Genomic DNA, 18440 nt, shown 5'->3' with positions numbered 1-18440 from the left:
CAGCAATTTATAGTTTGTGTTATTCTGCTGTTTAACCTACATTATTGTAAAGCTTCATTAAACATCCATCCTTCCATGCACATGACAATTTGCGCTTTTATAATATGAAGTAAGATAAACTTAAATCTACTTACGCGATTAAAATATAAGTTTAAAAGACTATATAGTTCTTAATCTTACTGAAAGTATTGAGTTCACTAACACATTTTGATAAAATTCTAAAGATCAGAAATATCCGGTAAGGGCGGAGGAAAGATGCTTTCACGCATCGGCGGGAGCGGTGTATTGCAAGGTCTATAGTGCCTAAACCTCGCTGTTAGGCTCAACTAGTAATAAGATCGTCCGCAAATCATGCGCATAACAGTAGATATTAAACTACTTTAGCCTTTAAAACCTTTGATATACCAATGTTATAACTTAATTTGGTGAAAGTATGCTACCGATGTATGACCAACATTTAGCATACGAACATCAACCTATATCTAAAAATATATTAATCTACTTTATGTTTGGATATCTATGGCTCCACTAATAGACTTAAAATTCAGATGAATTATTGTCGAACGTCTAACTGTGGCCTGCTAGTGCACTATAAATAAATATATAAGTGATTTCACAAGATAGCTCCGATTTATGCTAAGTTATTACTGTAACACAGTTTTGCAAGTGGGTCGAGTAACCTGGCCGAATTCTGTCACTTGTCACAGGGGTAGAAACTATTATTGGGAACTACGGGCACTTCAAATAGTTTCTAACTTAACGGCGTCGGCGACGACGACGTGACGTAACAAACTGGCGGCTCTTGGACGAAGAAAATAGTCACCGACTGGCTGCATTGGAATATAATTAAATTACCGAAAATATCTTACCTATATTTGTCGATTCTCCAAAGAAGTCCGTATTAAGTTTAGGCAAATTTAATTTCATTTATTCATTCATTTCAGTTTGTTTCTTATTCACTTTATTGTTGTATTCAGTGTTACATATATTAAGTAAATTATTTAGAATTGAGCAAACTTAATTCAAAATTTCTAAATTCTTTATTTGGTTAACACAAATTTTACTTAATTGTAACGTATCCTTTTAAGCATAAAAATACCTGTAATAGTGGACCCTCCGGTCCACTATTACATAGCTTATTTATATTAGTGTTTTAACTACATAGTTATATTGTAGTAATTCTGGCACTTAGTTACTTATTGACACATATAATCTCTCGTGTCGCCGAGATTCGATCCCACATGCCGAAAGGTCTATGTGTCGGGCTAATAAACCTGTAGTACGGCGCTTTTAGCTGCACGTTATCAGATGGTCAATAAAAATATTTGTTAAATATGTATGCAATAATTAGAATGGCGCGGCCCTAGCCGGCGACCGAGTCATATTGTGTCGCGGTCAGCCAATTGCACCTATGATTAGGGTAATTTGCTTGCAGTAGGCGAATGTCTAATTAAAATTTATTATTTTCGTGGCGATATGTCATAAATCTGCATGTGTGGTATTTAAAGGCATGTCGCTAAGGTCGTCCGGCAGTATTCACCTGGCAGTAATAAGTGTCGGTTTCCCATAGAACCATAACTTCAATGGAAATAAAAGGAAGCATATTATGTTATAGAAAGGGACACGACTGTTGCTTGGTATAGGTGTGCGAGCAGGACGCTTAACGGTTAGTGCAGGTTCAACGATCGACTCGCGCGCAGTTTGTTGAACTGCAATCATTGCTTTGGAAAATTGTTAGGGTTGACAGTTCAAATTTGTTAATTATTTTTCGGAATAGACACCTACTTGATGGTAACACGAATCTCGTGTAGGTGTCAGCTGCGGCCGCTGCTCGTCGACTCCTGTTTGGCGGAGGTTTACAATTTTACCGTTGCATGTTTTATTATAGTATTTTGTTTGTCCTCTATTAATTTAATCAAACAAATAGTCCGTTTTTGGAGAAATCATTAATTAAATTATGACATTGTTCATGGGAACATCTTAAGTTTGTTTAGTTGTTTTGATTTATTACAAATACATAGTTTTTATATTAATTACTCAAATTATTTATGAAATTATAGCAGAACGTACACTACAGATATTTCATAATCGCCTTAGTACGTTAATAAACATAAAGCATGAATTCGCTATAATTATTTAATATAATAATTAATGATAGATATGAATCTATCATCAATTCGTCGTCATTGCTTAGGCTATTCATTTACGAGATTCATGAAACCTTCACTGCATTTCATACACCTCCACTAAACTCCGCTAAACTTTCGTCTGTTGGTCTGTCCTGCATGAAGAAGAATCCCAAGCAACACGCGATTCGCTATAAAATGTACCATAGAGTGTATTTTTAGCTTGCCAGCCAGCCATTGAAACCTAGTATATTAAATATAAATATGCCTTGAAATATTATGAATAATTAAGAATAAATTATAAAATGTATTGGTGTATAACATAAACGGAAATCTTGCGTATTTAGAACATAAATAGAAGTGGCGGGCAACAGCAAGCACCTAGGCTGCTTTGTATAATTTCATTTCATTAAACTTTCATTTTGATTGATCACTCATCTTTCTAATCCTCATTTCATCTAATCTAATTGTATTTTTTGTACGTGTTTGTTTTCACTAAGCGACACCGTTGTCAATAATAAATATAATTTTGACGATGGTCTTGCATTCCAATGTCACTCTTTTTTCGTGACGATTAAAGCAGTCACTTTCAGACCTGAATTTTAAATTATATATTGTGATATGTCGCGTGCCGATGGACAGCCCTGCTGCGAGCACGCCACAGGCACAGTACAGGCTCCAGGAACGAGTGCGCGTCTCCTTCCCCCGAGTCGCTTAGAGCAGGAGCAAACATTCGCGGAAGAAAGCTAGTTATGTAACTCGTTGCTTTATCGGAGATCGGTGCAAAGTCACCGCGCGGAGCTCTGTGCACACGGCGCGGCGCTCCGTTTGGTTCCTTCACTTTGATGATCTCTGCGCTGCTCTCCGCTTCGCATCAGCGACTTGGCATATTCTTGTTCGGACAAGTGCAGTGCGCTGTGTCATAGTTGAATGCTGTCATACACAACACATAATGTCTCCTGCCATCTAACTCTAATACTATATAGTCTTAGCAAATCTCAAGCTCAAGTCAATTTGTCGGCCTCCGTGGTCTAGCAGTTTAAAATACCGCCTTAGTACCGACCAGTTCCGATGGTTGCAAGTTCGATTCCTCGCAAGGTACAAATACGTATTCATGTGCACGATTGTTTGTATGGGTTTAGGTGTTTCTACGTATATGTTAAGTACAAAAAAAATGTATCTATGTATTTATAGCTATGCCCGCGGTTTCAACCTCATGAAATGTGTTATTCTGATGTATGACTATATTACAGTAAAGTTTCATCTTAATCCGTTCAGTAGTTTCAGCATTCAGATATAATCAAGCTTACACACTAAAATTAACACAGATAAATAAGATATATTTTATTAAAGTAGATGTCTAAACATAAATAAAGTTAGATAAGTATCTGTGGTACTAAAGAAAAGAATCGTTTTTTTATGGAGGTTCATACTTTCTCGGTACGTCGATATCTACTAGTGAATGGTTAACTGATCATATTGTTTTTGATATTTTGCATCTGCGACGCTTCGCGTTACATAAGGTACACCGATCATATTTCCGATAGTCACAACAGGTTGATAAGGTATTAAGTAAGACACACCGTTAACTCATATTGTAAAACTCTAATCTATATATTAATACTTGAAGCAAAATCTTTGTATCCTTTTTAAGAAAATTGCGCGGGCGGAGGAGTATGAAATTTCGGACACTTATAGTTTATATACAGAAGAAATGTAGGAAGCTAATATTTTATTTAAATTATGTGTACAAAATACGTTATATCTATAAAAATATTGGCACATATGCATATATATTTTTTTGTTTAATTAATGTTCTAATTTGGACCACTGGGCGCCCATTACTTTTAATCACGATAAGAAATATAATTATGATAATATTTCTATTATTCTGACTGCAGTGTAATGTCTTGGTGATGCAATGCATAAATAAGATTTATTTCTATTTTTATTGCAACAACACACTCATTTTGCCCCGATTAAAGTAAATACGAAAATATTTTGTAGTAATGGAAATACGGCGTCAGACCTGTTGAATGATTATGTTTGTTTTATCATGCATCTTAGGAGAGCCGTCCAAATGTATGGGACAGTATGTAGGGTGCTGGGGTCGGTGGGTCGGTGCCAACGATGGTAATCAAAGACGTAGAAGATATGACAATGTAATATACTCGTTTATGGAGAATAAACTATGTTTATGTAAGTGTAAAATAAAATTATATGTAATGTGTAATTTGTAAACTAAGAATTCACCCATATTATACTACTCTTACTCTAGGCTTTAAAATTATAATGTATACAAAATTATATATTTCATTTTTTGCATTATGCACATAAGTCGGAAAACAATAACAAACAAATTTATATTTTTAATATTATTTATTTCACAAACGAAAAATGTTCTCTCATATATCTCATTGAATGGGAAATTTTTGAGAAATATTTCATTATTCTGAATAGAAATAATAAACCACGTAAAACAATGGTTTTAGTAAAAAGTCATAAAATAAACGAGAACTTCGATTAACATTACATATTTAAAATATGTATACTATATCCAAGGCAGCCACAGTTATTGCATCTACTTTTGTAAATCGTTCCATTAATATCTACATATTGATTTCAGAGTCTCTGGGCTCAATCTGTGAATAGTGACAGAGATTAGTAGATTCTGGGGTTATGATACATTTGACATTATTTGCACGACTTAATTTTTTTCTTTAAAAACTAGTTACCTAATGATCTACTAGTTTGATACAGTCGGCATGAGAACTAACATGAACGGTCATCGATTATCACAAAGTCCATGGGGAAGTCTTGTTTGCACTGCAAATGGCGCTCAGTCACGTGCTGTAGAGGTGAGTTGAGGTGAGGAGACAGACCGCCGACTGCCGGCTGGATTAGTTAGTCTCCCTACGGAAATGTCAAAGTTCAGCATGTGCTCACTGATGCAACTGTATTAGAGAAAGCTCGTGAAAGTAAACCTAACTACTCATAAAAACACTATATTCCAGCAACAAATAAATTCTGTACAATCACAATTCATTTTAAGTATTCGTACATTTAAAAAGAGATGTGATTGTTGAAAGTCCTTTGTTTTTACCAGAATGCTGTATCTTATAGAAAACATTATTACTACAGTAAAGCAAAAATGGGCATCCGCATGCACTGCTTTACTCTATCTTTATCTCGCGATGACATTGATGTGTAATAAAATATTATTTTTATATAAGATTCATTTAGCTAGTTTTTCTTGCTGAACTTTTTCGCTCTGTCGCCATATAATCACCAGATTGAGATTTATACATTTTATTTTCATTGCATTGCTTGCATCGATTGATACGTATGACTTATTACTTGGATTGTAAAGTCGTCACGTTGCGACGCGACGGTGTCCTGTATTTAGATAGTTATCATTATTGATTCTCGTAATAGGTCGGATGCAAAAAGAAATTGTAAAAAATGGCCAGTTACAAAAACATATCATAAAAATAAAAAGTGCTAATAAAAATAGTAACATATATGAAATATTACTTTTATGAACGATTGTAATTACAGAGAATTAGTGACCAGTCAGTGTTCACGTAATGGCTTTGGTGGAATATTGAGCGAAAAAACCGAAGCTAAGGAACACGAGAGTTACTTAAAACGCCACCTATATAGCATAATTGAACACTACACTGGGCAACAGTCCACCGTTGTAATAATGAATGTTGATAATTATGCGAATATGGCACGCGGTGCACTGTATGCTTGCACGTTATAGTTTTTTAGGTTGCAGTTCTTCTGCGAACTAGATCGTTCGCTCTCGACTGAAGTCGAAGAAAGACGGTAGGCTTGTCACCTCGGAGTGTGTTCATATTTTTTATAACAATGTCCAGTGTCTTGTAGCCTACAAATATGCTCTCGGTTTATCTGGTCTAAGGTGTAATAGGTTTTTATGCGCCACAAATCTGAAGTCTTGTCATTTTAGCTATGTATATATCATATATATAAATATGTCTGTTTATTTTGCCAAAACTTTGAAGAGTAATTATCAAATGAACGAACTAGCAAATTCATTTGCAGCAAGTTAACATAGTTCGCCTTTGAGGCCGCTCTTCCGAACTAATGGGTTTGCGAACTCCCCAAGATTAGTGCATTTCGGAATGCAACAAAGTTCGGCGCGCCGCATCGCACCGCACTGGACAGCGCCTCGTCGGCTAACCTCGGCGCTTCACTATTCTAATTAAATTTGCTATAAATTGTTTTATATATCTTTTATATAATGTCTTCCGTGTTTTTATCTTGTTATCTATGTTTTTAATAATAATTATATTGTTTTATAAATGATAATAGTCTTGCAACATTAATTACGACAACATATATGTAATAATATGCATTTTTTATCTATTTTAATTCAGACAACAAAGTATTATTTATATAACAATATTAGCCCATGTTCTTATATATATATAGCTTACGGAGTAACATACAGAAAATATTAATATTCTCTTTCTGATCAACATACACACGTCAACTAATATATATAAGAGAAATAACCGAATTTATTCATATTTACATTAATATTTTTTTTTATAAAGAAATATGGAAACCCATAAATTAAGCTAAATCTTAATTTACGGTTTATTTCCATATTTTTAAGAAACTATGAAATATATGGGTAATCTATAACAGTTGTAATGCGGTACGTATCCACATGCATCGTACTACTTGTATTAAAACCTTATTTATTATGCAACTCAACTTTCCCGTGCACTTTTTACTCGTGCACCTTTTTATAGCAGCATCCTTCGTCCAGTATTATCAAATACCGAAGGAAAGTATTTTAATATTCATTCAATCCGAACATTTCTGGAATAAGTCTAGAAGTTTCTCTCCTATTATTTTTAAAGTATATTTTAGGAAAGGATTTGATCAATACAAACGGAATTAGGACGAATTAATAGTCTTTATTCAAATGAGCATTTTTGAATAGTATTTTTTTTATTCTGGCTATTCGAAACGCATATTGATCACAATAATAAACCTACGTGTTGCTCTTTTAATGAAATGTGGTACAGAAATATATTTTAGGAATTTTTGTGTTACGTTCACATTGGGTTTGTAGGAACAAAAATGTATGTACACTGAACAATGGATAGTTTATCTAACAATCATGTCGCCATTCTAGCTCTAAACTCGGCAAGTGTTTAGTGATATTAAGATACTAATACATATACTTTTTTTGTACTGCTACTTGTCTAGAAATCCATAACAAAATATCTGTTTAGCTTGGACGCTGCCTATCCAGAGATAGTCCAGAGATATTATTATTAAACCAAATAGAATATTCCAGTTAAAGTACACATATATAAAATAAATTTAAAAATACGTAAATAATGGTTGGGTTGTAATATAAGTTCGTTAGGTTTTTTTCGAAGAGGTATATTTAAACAAAAAACTATAATTATAACAATAGTTTAATAAATAACGTTTTCCCGTTACTGTTTATAACTTCTTCCCACTTCTCGACTATTTTGTTGATCCCGTTTCATCAAAAATCGACCGGTCTGGTGTCAAAGATGTGGTTGAGCCAATTTTTGAGGTGCTCTCCTCCTGCCTCCTGGATAGTTCATTTCAGAGACATAAAAACAGTTAAAAATTATATTATCAAAAAAAAACTAAAACACTCTTTTAAAGAGCAGAAAGAGCCGTTTCAAATGAATATATACACAATGTATAAATTTCTACAAATCGTTGTAAATAAAAAGAATAAGTAAAACCTTAATACAAAGAAGAAACTAAAGTTCCATTATTAGTACAATTGTTATTGCTTCCCACTCAATACCAATTACTTATATTTTTTCAGACCCAAAATGCCATTTACGGGTGACTATACTTTTATGAGAATACAAATACAAATCTACATAATCTACAATACATGTATGTAGCGTCGAGCGCTATACAGTTTGTCATATGTTTGTAAATCATTTAAAATACTCGAGGGTGTTTTTACCCATGCTCGAGACCTCCCCACTTTCATAGATTTCGTTGATGTCTTTTACAAGCGTAGTTATTAATTAAACTTAATTATCATTATGAGCTATTATATGCATATATTACGTGTGTACATTGCGTCGGAACCCGAGTGCGCTGGACATTATCCCCTATGTGATAGCGTGTAGGGCGCGCATGTGCAGCGAGTGCAGGCTATGTGACTAGTTGAGTGGTGCTTGGTCGCAGGGCCGCAGCAGTACGCGGCGGACAGCGCGAGCGCGGGCGGCGGAAAGGCCGCGGCGCCGTGCAAGGTGTGCGGGGACAAAGCTTCCGGGTACCACTACGGTGTCACTTCATGCGAAGGCTGCAAGGTAATGGATCCTTCGGCACCATACACACATAACACCAAGCAAGCACCACTGGACACATTTTAAATTTTATGGTTACGCTAACAAGTCTTTTTTTAAATATATTACGTATACATGAATGTAATATGATTTCTTTACTAAAATCATAATAAGTTTTTAAAATCCCGTCAACAGAGCTAGTCTATCAATATGTCTTATTCCCTCGAGGCGTAGGGTGCGGCGTATGCACGCGTCGATTCCTGTATTGTGGTGTTTTACATTTGCATAAAGACCCCGTCAAATTGAATACTTTTTGTTATAGAAAGCTACACCATATGTAAGTAAAATATTTCATTCGTGCTATCTACTCTATAAGCACTACTACATTTTTGCGAAACATATTTTATTACAAATACCGTATCATATTTTTGTAAAAGAAATATGTTTTACATATTTTTCATAGAACTGCATAACTATAAATTAGTGACATTGTGTAAAAATGAATAAATATATTATTATTATTGTTATTACAACAATAGATTTTGCAGTGCAGTGCCAATTATTCCCGTGTGTATACGAGTATGTTATTGTTATGTACATTAATGTACTGTGTATAAATGTAAGTATGGAATGAACTGAATTCTTAGGAAATGTACAGTTTTACAGAACGTTGCATTTGCGGGTGAAGTACGACATAACAGAAGTAACAATTTCATTTTATAATAATATTAATATAGAATATGAAAATTTGTATCATTATATTACAGTATTACAGTGCCATCCTTCTGTTTGCGATGCCGAGAGAAATTGATTGCTGCGAGCAAAACACAAAGATAATTGATCATTATTTGAATAAAGAATTTCCTATTTTATTCTATTCTTAAGACAAAACTGAACAGGACATAAAACTTCTTTTACATTTTAAATTTAAAATGCGTACCATGTATCTGTTTTAATGATAAAATTATTATTACAGAGATATAAAATTGCCATTTCTACTTATCTTCAAAATTTAAAATTATGAATTACACAAAAACTATAAAACGCAAAAGCTACCGTCCTATATTCATTATTAACGAAACATTATAATAAATACTACTCCTTAAAATTATATAAAAAGGATTTCTATTGAAAAGTGTAATATTAAAATTGAATCATGTCATTGTAAGCAGGTCGTTAAAGTTATTTTTATAGGAAGTCTTTAATGTGGGGTTAGCCTCCGCTACGTAATAGTTAGTAAGTATTCACGTGCCCGCCCCGATCAGGTCGGGGCGGTGTGTCGCGTGACCGCTTTCTTGCGAACTTCATGAACAATTATTGCACTCACTGCGCAGGGTTTCTTCCGAAGGAGTATTCAGAAACAGATTGAGTATCGCTGTCTCCGAGACGGCAAGTGTCTCGTCATCCGGCTGAACAGGAACCGCTGCCAGTTTTGCAGATTCAAAAAGTGCTTGGCGGTAGGAATGAGCCGCGACTGTGAGTAAAACATATACTACCACATAATTTTTTTTATAACTACTATTTACTACAATCTATTCACGCTATCAGCATATGGCCCTGTTGGTGGTGAATTCGAACCCGGAATTACGTTTTTATTCATCATATTTAGTACAATATAAAGTCTACTCTCAAATGTTGCACTATAAAACAAATATAATAAATATGAACTTTTGTAATTAAGATATATGCCAGTTAATCAGCGGTTTCGCAAACTGCCACTCCTTCCGATAATGATCACGTCCGATCTTTTATAAATGCAAACATTCATATTCATGAGAATGTTTTTTTATTGACCGGGATGCTCTATTTTATTCCTATTGAATAATATAGTAAGTACCGCATTGGTGAATTCATCTCGAAGGTTGTCTAGTAGAAAATGTTGGTAAAAAATATTATTTAGAATCTAATATAGTATACCTAAGAATTTTGCAAACACATTAATCAATATTAGTGCCTTTGGTAACTTTACTTTGTAGTTATCTCAACGTTTTAATGGCGTTTGGATATTTAGTCTTAATCTGGATGAGTATAACTTTTTCTGAATAACTTTTTCTTAATCTGAGTAATTTATATTTATGCCTTTGTAATTACAGCATAAAAATATTTTCTATCGGTTATTTAGTATGCATAGTACAAGTTCTACTTATTACTTATTATAATATTCTCATAACAAAAGTATTACTATATATATGTTTACTAGTATTATTTCTTTTTATATACATATTTTTAATTTTTCACTTTCGTTAATATTTAGTTCTTATGGTAAAGGAAATTTTTAATTATTAATGAGAATAAATACTTATAATATATTTTACTCTTTTATCTATTTATTTATATGATAATTCAGCTGCCATTCTTTTTGAATAGACTGCAATATCGTCTCGTTATTACATCCTATATTTTATCAAAGTAATAAGACACATATATTTTTTCCGAAACTCTATATTTTGTCTATAGATTATTATATTTAATAAATGTAATCATTTTTTGACTTTCCGTAAATGTTACCTACTTGTGGTTTAAAGTGAAACTAGAAAATGAAATAAATTAATACCATAATCTTGTTCATTTTATAAACCAATTAAATAAAAAACAGATGAAATAAGAGAACTTAATTATAAACGTGTACACATACATATATTCTAATCAAGGCTAAGTAATATAATAATTTTTTTATCCGTAATTTAAATTAATGTTATAAATACGAAACAGTTGTTATGTAAGTTCTACTTATACAATTGCCGTATTATCAGCGAACAAGACTGTCTGTGAGTTACTTTAAAAATTAGAGTTCCGTTTTATTACGAGTGACACGGGTGAATCGTGCGAAGCTAGGGCGAGACGCTAGCAGATGACAAATATAGAGCGTGGATTCTAGAACAATGTGCATATAATGTGCGAATGTAATGTACTATCACACCTATTTTCCAATTGACTAGTCGAGCCCTCGGTTCGATTGGTGCAGCTCAGTTCGTCACTTGCATCGACCCAATTCGTTTGTGCACCGCCACTCTACATCCGCTAATAAGGTGTACGTCTGCAGCGGTACGGTATGGACGCGTCCCAAAGCGGCCCAGGGAGGCGGTGAACTCCGAGGGCATGCAGGACCTGGCGAGAAACCTCACCGTGTCCACACCGGTGGCCGGTGTTGACGACTTAGACCCAGACGCTCTGCGGTTGGGCGTGGTCAAGGAACTGATCAAGCTGGTCACGGCAGCACATCGGAGCAACAACACCTACACCGAAGAGCTGAGGCGCACGCTCCCACACCACCCCATCGTGCTCCAAGCTGAAGATTCCGACAATGAAGGTATGCACCACACACATCCATACACACTAGAGTGGACTCAGTAACCACAACCACTTCCCAAATTAACTCGTTACTAGATAATAATCTGATTGAACTCGGTCCGGAATTACTCTAATTAAATCGTATCTCTGTATCTCCTTAATGGAATAATACATATTTAGTAGGTACCTGTCCATCTAATGATGATCTCGGCGATCTGACGGTTTAACGCACCGCTTTGCTTCCGATGGTTGCAGGATCGATTGCTCGCACGGTATACACATTTGTACTCATAACTATGATTATTTATATCATTGGGTTTTCTATGTAATATACACAGTAAATATTAAACCCAATAATTAAAAATAATAGAATATGTATGTATTTTTAAAAATTAAATACTTTATATTAAACAATATATAAAATTATTAATCAAGAACTTGCTAGTTACACATCTTATATATTTTTAAAAAATATATAACGATATAGCTGGTACGCTCTGTTTAGCTTGGGACTAGATGGTCCTGTGTAAATTATCCTGAAACATTATTTTTATAATTCTCTATATTAATTTATTTAAGAAGAGGAAGAGCTAAATTTCTTATCAATTCTTCTTCACTCAAAAGTACTCCGAACTCACGTGATGATATCACAAGTCTGTGATAGACCTATATTAATGATAATATTGTTATTAGATTTAAATACCAAGAAATTAGCGTCAAGTTACTGTGTATATATTTATAACATTGTAGGGCGTTTGTTGGACCGCCACGCCATTAGGCAAGTTCATGAATAGAAAATAACAGAAAATCTTTATTAAAATAATCTTAAATTTTAATACTTAAATAGTCATACTTCATTTTTTAATCTACCGCTCATTAGAAAAGTTGTCTCATCACAAGAAGAACGAGAAAGAAACTTGCGTGTTGTTCTTTTAAATGATTGTTGTAACATTATCTGACGACCTAGGTGGTCTAGCGGTCTAGCACACCACTTTGCGTCCGGTGGTCGCGGGTTCGATTCCTCGCACGGCACAAACATTTGTATTCATGAGTATGATTGTTTGTATCGGTCTGGGTATTTTCTATGTATAATATGTATATGTTATACAAAAAAAACATATCTATGTATTTGTATCAATTATCTAGTACCCGTAACACAAGCTTTAGATAGCTTAACTTGGGACTAGATGGCGCTGTGTGAATTGTCCTGAGGTTTTTATTATTATATTTTTGAGTTGAAATGTGTGAATACAAACGAACACTTATTCGTTAGAGTCAAAATATTAAATACACAATAAGATTAAATCCGAGATGATTTGAGCAGACCAGTTCCCACATGCAGCACTCGTTTACAAGTATAGTTGCCTTTACACGACATATTCTTTCACGGGGTATATGGAGCGTGCGCTAAGTATTTAATACGGGGAAGCCAACGCGCGCAACCGTGAGGAATTGCTTATAACTATTTTTTTTTGTTCACTCTTTCGCTCGTGGACTCACGTGTTTTTTGTCCTTTTACTTTGTTTTAAAATATACATTTTTTTTTCGAAAAATATGTTTAGTATTAATAAATTACACTAACAAATAAATAAAAATTGTTTGTTTCCTTCGATTTTTTTTCGTTTCTACCTCGAATTAACGAGTATTCTTTGAATATAGCAACAAATTTTCTCTCACTGTTTTTGTTTTTCAGTTACAGCTAACTTCCTTTATTTACTAGGCATCGATTTGCGTTTTTTATTGTACACTGAAATATATTTTGTTATGACTTCGCCAATAAGATGTGTAATCCTGATTGTTTTTGATACATTTATGGTGAATATGTAAAATATCAAACCCCAATATCGAACTCGATATTTTTTAAAACAAATTGAAATAATTGAAACTATTAGCAATCTCCCAGTATTTTTCTTTATACTAGGAACCATAAAAATACAAATACACAAAAAAATGAGGGAAATAAAACTTGTGTTGTCCAGTGTTATCAATAACTCTAAAGGCACTAAAACGCATGGTTCAGGTGGCGCGCGCGGTGTTACTTGTTTCCTTTATCTACATTTACATGCAAATTCTTTCCTGCGTGAAGCCTTTTCGCCCGTGAAAGAGCATACATGTGACGGTAGCTTATGAATGCAATTATCGTGTAAAGGAAGCGGCGGCGAGGAGGCCGCCAGTTCGACGACTGACCGCGTGACTGATGTCCGCTCGGTGCTCTGGTACAACGTAGCACTCCGAATGACGCCTGGTGTACACCAGGTTGTCGAATTTTCAAAACGACTACCTGGATTCCACACCCTGCCCCAAGACGACCAGCTCATACTCATTAAGGTACTATATTCACTTGCCGTATGTGCCGTATGTGTCGTATGTGCCGGTGTCTAGAATATTAATATTTTTTAATTATGAACAATAAATACATTAAAACAATAAAAAAAATAATTACAGACACTACTATGAATTTGACACACATACGCATATATATGAGTACATTTTGCGTAATTCTTATGACTTGTTCAAAGAGCTTTGTGTATTTTGGTTAAATTTCTACGATGACGGGCATCCTAGTAGCTCTTTGCAAATACAAGATAAAATATGGGAATATCTAAGTATTATATAATAATACTTTGATATCTTCCTGAGGGAAAGATATCAAAGTACTGTAAAAGTGCATTGAAAATATTTTACAAAAAGCGGTTATATCGCTTTATGTTATATCTTTCAGACAACCTATGAATAATATAAGAAAAATAGAAGATATAGAATATTTTCTGAACTCGTCCTAACCTTTGTATCGCGGATGAGTTGTGCCCCAGATGTTCGAATCTATTGTAGTTTCCGATAACACATACGATCGTGAAGAGCAGGTCATTCATACAATTGTGTTACATAATATGTATTATATGTATCTCCATAACGTACGAAGCTTCGGAGCGTTAAAGTACTCAGTTCGTTATTTCCAAAAACCAGACCGTCTGACGAGACTGTACCAATGGTATAGAGTTATGAGTAGATGCTAGAGTTTACGCTCTCAGTACAAGTCTAGTATACTAAAACCAAATCGCTAAAAATATTTAATTTTCATAAAAGTTGGTTATTTTTTAAATTAAGTATTAATATCAATACCACCGTCATGAAGGAGGACTACTGGTCGAACAGGATGGTGTATCAGCGCTATGATGGCAGATTGCCGTCATCGGTATTGTGACCACACAGACAATTTATATTTTATATGATGCATGATATTGCATTCGTATGCATGTTAGTCCGCAAAACATTTATAATATGGGTTATTAGTAACTTAAATATAAAATTATGACTAATTATTTATTATTTTAAAAATGACACTCAACTTTTATGAAAATTATTCAGTTTTCGAGACCTATTTTTGAGGATATAATATATACACATAAGTAATGTGGTGGCTTCTGTTAGTTTAAGAGATTGTATAGTAATAAAATGTGCGAATTATCATTCCCCGCATCTAATCACTGGCTTTGAGCGAATATAATTATATATATGGCCATTAGCGAACTGATTACATATTCGATGTGTCCGTATCATTTGGTACGTTATGGTATGTGGGAGTGCTGAGTGAAACTGGAAGTTCACTGGAAGTGGAAACGTACTGTTTTTTTACAGCTAGGATTCTTCGAAGTATGGCTGACGCGTGCCACCCGTCTTTCCACTAACACCAGTATCGTCTTCGACGACGGCACCGCTATAACGCAAGCACAACTCGAGGTTGTTTATGATGTGAGTTGAATGTTTTGGGTTATACTTCGGAACTTCTTACAAATCAAAATTTTGCATAAATTATAAAAAAGTATCTAGAAACTTAACATATATAAAAAATTTAATAAATTTCTTTATTTAGTAGTAGGTAATGTATAACTATTGTAAAATGAGAATACCGCATTTTGCGTACTTAGTAAATAAGAGAGAACTTAGTGCCAGCAGACAAACCGCGACAGGAGTTTTGTAGAACAGTGATTGTAAATTTGGAAAGATAAAACTTTTTATATAGGTATCTAAGTATTTGGTTACCAGGGATACCTGTCTCACATATTTGATGGATCCCTAGCACCTACTGCTACGTTTCAGTGTAATGGATAAGATAAGCAATACTATAAAGTCTGTGAAATAATACATGAGCAGTTTAGTAATATCCGTAATATAAGAATTCGGGTGTGCTCTTTGTAATTATAATTTCAATTAAAATTAGTTTAATTATACAGAAGGACTTTGTTTATCGTGCGGAGAAAAATATGGCATATGATTGGAATTCTATTGATATTTTTAATAATAAAAGTAATAAACATTTATTTGAAATTTCATTATATTAACATTTATTAGACTGTAATTACAAAGTATGAGAACATACATGCATAATTTTAATAGTCAACCTACGCCTGTTAACGAAATACTAAAAACTAAGTTAGGTATATGTTATATATAAACAAAGTAGGTATAGGTAACGGACGTCCTGTCACTTCGTCGCATCAGTTTTGTGTCCTGTATTTTCAAATAAAATAACAATCATTTAGTAGATAATTTTTGATAGTTCGACTGTATTTCCATCAGTATAACTTTTTTTGTATATGTTAAGTTCATATAGCTTATGTACCCAACTTTTCAATGTACAATAACAGATTCATCTGTTGGTATCAAAAATAGTTTCAGTGATAGGATGTTATCGACATCACTACATATATAAGATATAAATATGTTCTACTTTTATAAATCACTAATAAAGTGACTTGATTTATGAACAAATGTAAGTACAAAAAGTTATATTACTACCCAGTAAATAGTGTGCCTCGAGAATCTCTGATATTGGGATCTTCATATTACTTCCACACGCGAGTACGTAGCTAGCAGCTAGCGTAATAGCTAGCATTGCGTATTGACCAATATGTATTTATTGGTCAATAATACATTTGTAATGGGCGTACGCTTATTGTTGTATTCTCGAACGACAGACAGTCGGATCCACAATAATGTCAATTCCATTTACGCACTTAACACGCCGACGCGCGTGGACACCGGGTGCAATAATTAATGTGCATGCTCTTGACAGGCTCCGTTTGCGACGGCGATGTTTAACTACGTGCGCTCCATGATGAGACTGAGGATGACCGAGGAGGAGATGGCTATGTACACTGGCTCTTTGCTGCTGTGCCCGCAGCGGGCTGGACTTTCCGCGACTGATCGCATCGATACGTTGCATCGAACTATAAGCGAATCTTTCCATCATATTGTAAGTATATTTTTCGCAAAAATTATCTAATTCAGCGAGGCCTGTAAACCAACGTAGGGACAGCTGAGGGTGACTTTTAGTGTAAGGTGCTGCCCACACTAAGCAAGAGATTAGCTGCCGCTAATATAATATGTAGACAATTTTACATGCTTATTCCTTCCTGCGTGAAAGACCGTTCTACCGTAAAGACCGGATCATACGTTCAATTGTTCGTGTTAACAGATAGTTAGCGAGGCGGGCGAGGCCAGCGCGGCATTCGCGAGGACTGACGCCTTCTCGACGGGCATACAGCAGGCGCGCGCGCTTGGCAAACGGCACAACGAGCTGCTGGCATGGTGCCGCGACCACTGGCCCCGCCTCGTGCTGCCCGCGCTCTTCTCAGAGATCTTCGACATACCCAAGTCGGAGGAGCAGGAGCCCACCGAGACCGAGCGCGCCGTGCCCACCCCGCAAGTGCACACGCCTCTTTAAATCCCTTCGCTTGTTCTAGTACTCCTTGACGTCCTTGGAGACAGTATCTATTGCTGCCAGTTGCTACACGAGACGACCCTATCCACTCTTATGTACCTATGACAGCGCATACTCTTTAACAACACTCCAAATTCGTTTATATCACAATTGAACATGTTCTCTATATCTAAGTACAATATAATTCGTATTTCTGAAAACTTTTGGCTATAAAATATTATCCAATTTTTTTTCTCGTGTTGTATTAACCTGATATGTAAAAGCACACTTGCGTGTTTGATAAGTAGGTATTCACGTAGAGTGTTACGTTTGTCTGAGCATTGTCTGCACAGCTCGTACTCATATGTACGATTGCGAACTCATGAGGTCACGTGACTCGTAACATGTTAACGCAACTTGCTCACTTTAAGTCATATAAATATTCAATTTGGAATTATGGTAAAGGGCTACAGGTATAAAGGGAGCGACGAAGAGCGTGTGTGTGAACGCGTTTGTGAATAGGTAGGTATATAATATAAAACTTTGTGATAGATAATTCAAAATGTATATTTATATTGTTGTAGTTTTACTCGCCGGTATTATTATGTGATAAATTGAATTTCAATGCCGTGTGCGGTTCATCATAATTATAATCATAATAAATTATTCGTACCTACTATACAATCATTAGAAAATTCAGTAAAACTTGTTAAATTCACATATTTTCAAATTACTTCCCTTCAAATTTCTGTAGAAAAATATACTAAACGATATTGCATTTAGAGGTGTGCCGATTTATTCTCAGTACCTATATACGTACATTTCAGAGCACTTACTCTTACGTTGTAGCATTAGCGTAAAACGGTGGTTTTACAAAGAGCCAGTTATTGTAATCCTTATTGAAATGAAAAACCTTAATTTAAATACTCCACAATACTCGAAATATAAGAGAAAATCGAGCTTAGGATAATGATAATGTTTCAACAGTTCTGT

At 34.6% G+C, this 18440-nt stretch overlaps 1 protein-coding gene across 1 annotated transcript in view; it reads left to right on the top strand.

Moving 5' to 3' along the window:
- LOC131853006 (ecdysone-induced protein 78C-like) overlaps window positions 1-17517 on the top strand; it is a 37662-nt gene extending 20145 nt beyond the window's left edge. Inside the window, exons 2-8 of the mRNA XM_059203791.1 lie at window positions 8352-8476; window positions 9787-9928; window positions 11496-11762; window positions 13893-14071; window positions 15383-15496; window positions 16821-17000; window positions 17223-17517. Of these exons, the coding sequence (XP_059059774.1) occupies window positions 8352-8476; window positions 9787-9928; window positions 11496-11762; window positions 13893-14071; window positions 15383-15496; window positions 16821-17000; window positions 17223-17471 (1256 nt within the window). The 3' untranslated portion in view covers window positions 17472-17517. The remainder of the gene's footprint in view (window positions 1-8351; window positions 8477-9786; window positions 9929-11495; window positions 11763-13892; window positions 14072-15382; window positions 15497-16820; window positions 17001-17222) is intronic.
- The last annotated feature ends 923 nt before the right edge of the window (window positions 17518-18440 follow it).

Source organism: Achroia grisella, unplaced genomic scaffold (genome assembly GCF_030625045.1).
Source record: "Achroia grisella isolate CSIRO2021 unplaced genomic scaffold, CSIRO_AGI_Agris_v1 utg874, whole genome shotgun sequence".
NCBI classification, from domain to species: domain Eukaryota; kingdom Metazoa; phylum Arthropoda; class Insecta; order Lepidoptera; family Pyralidae; genus Achroia; species Achroia grisella.
Note: the sequence above shows the minus strand (reverse complement) of the source record. Positions and strands in the feature narration are given on the sequence as shown.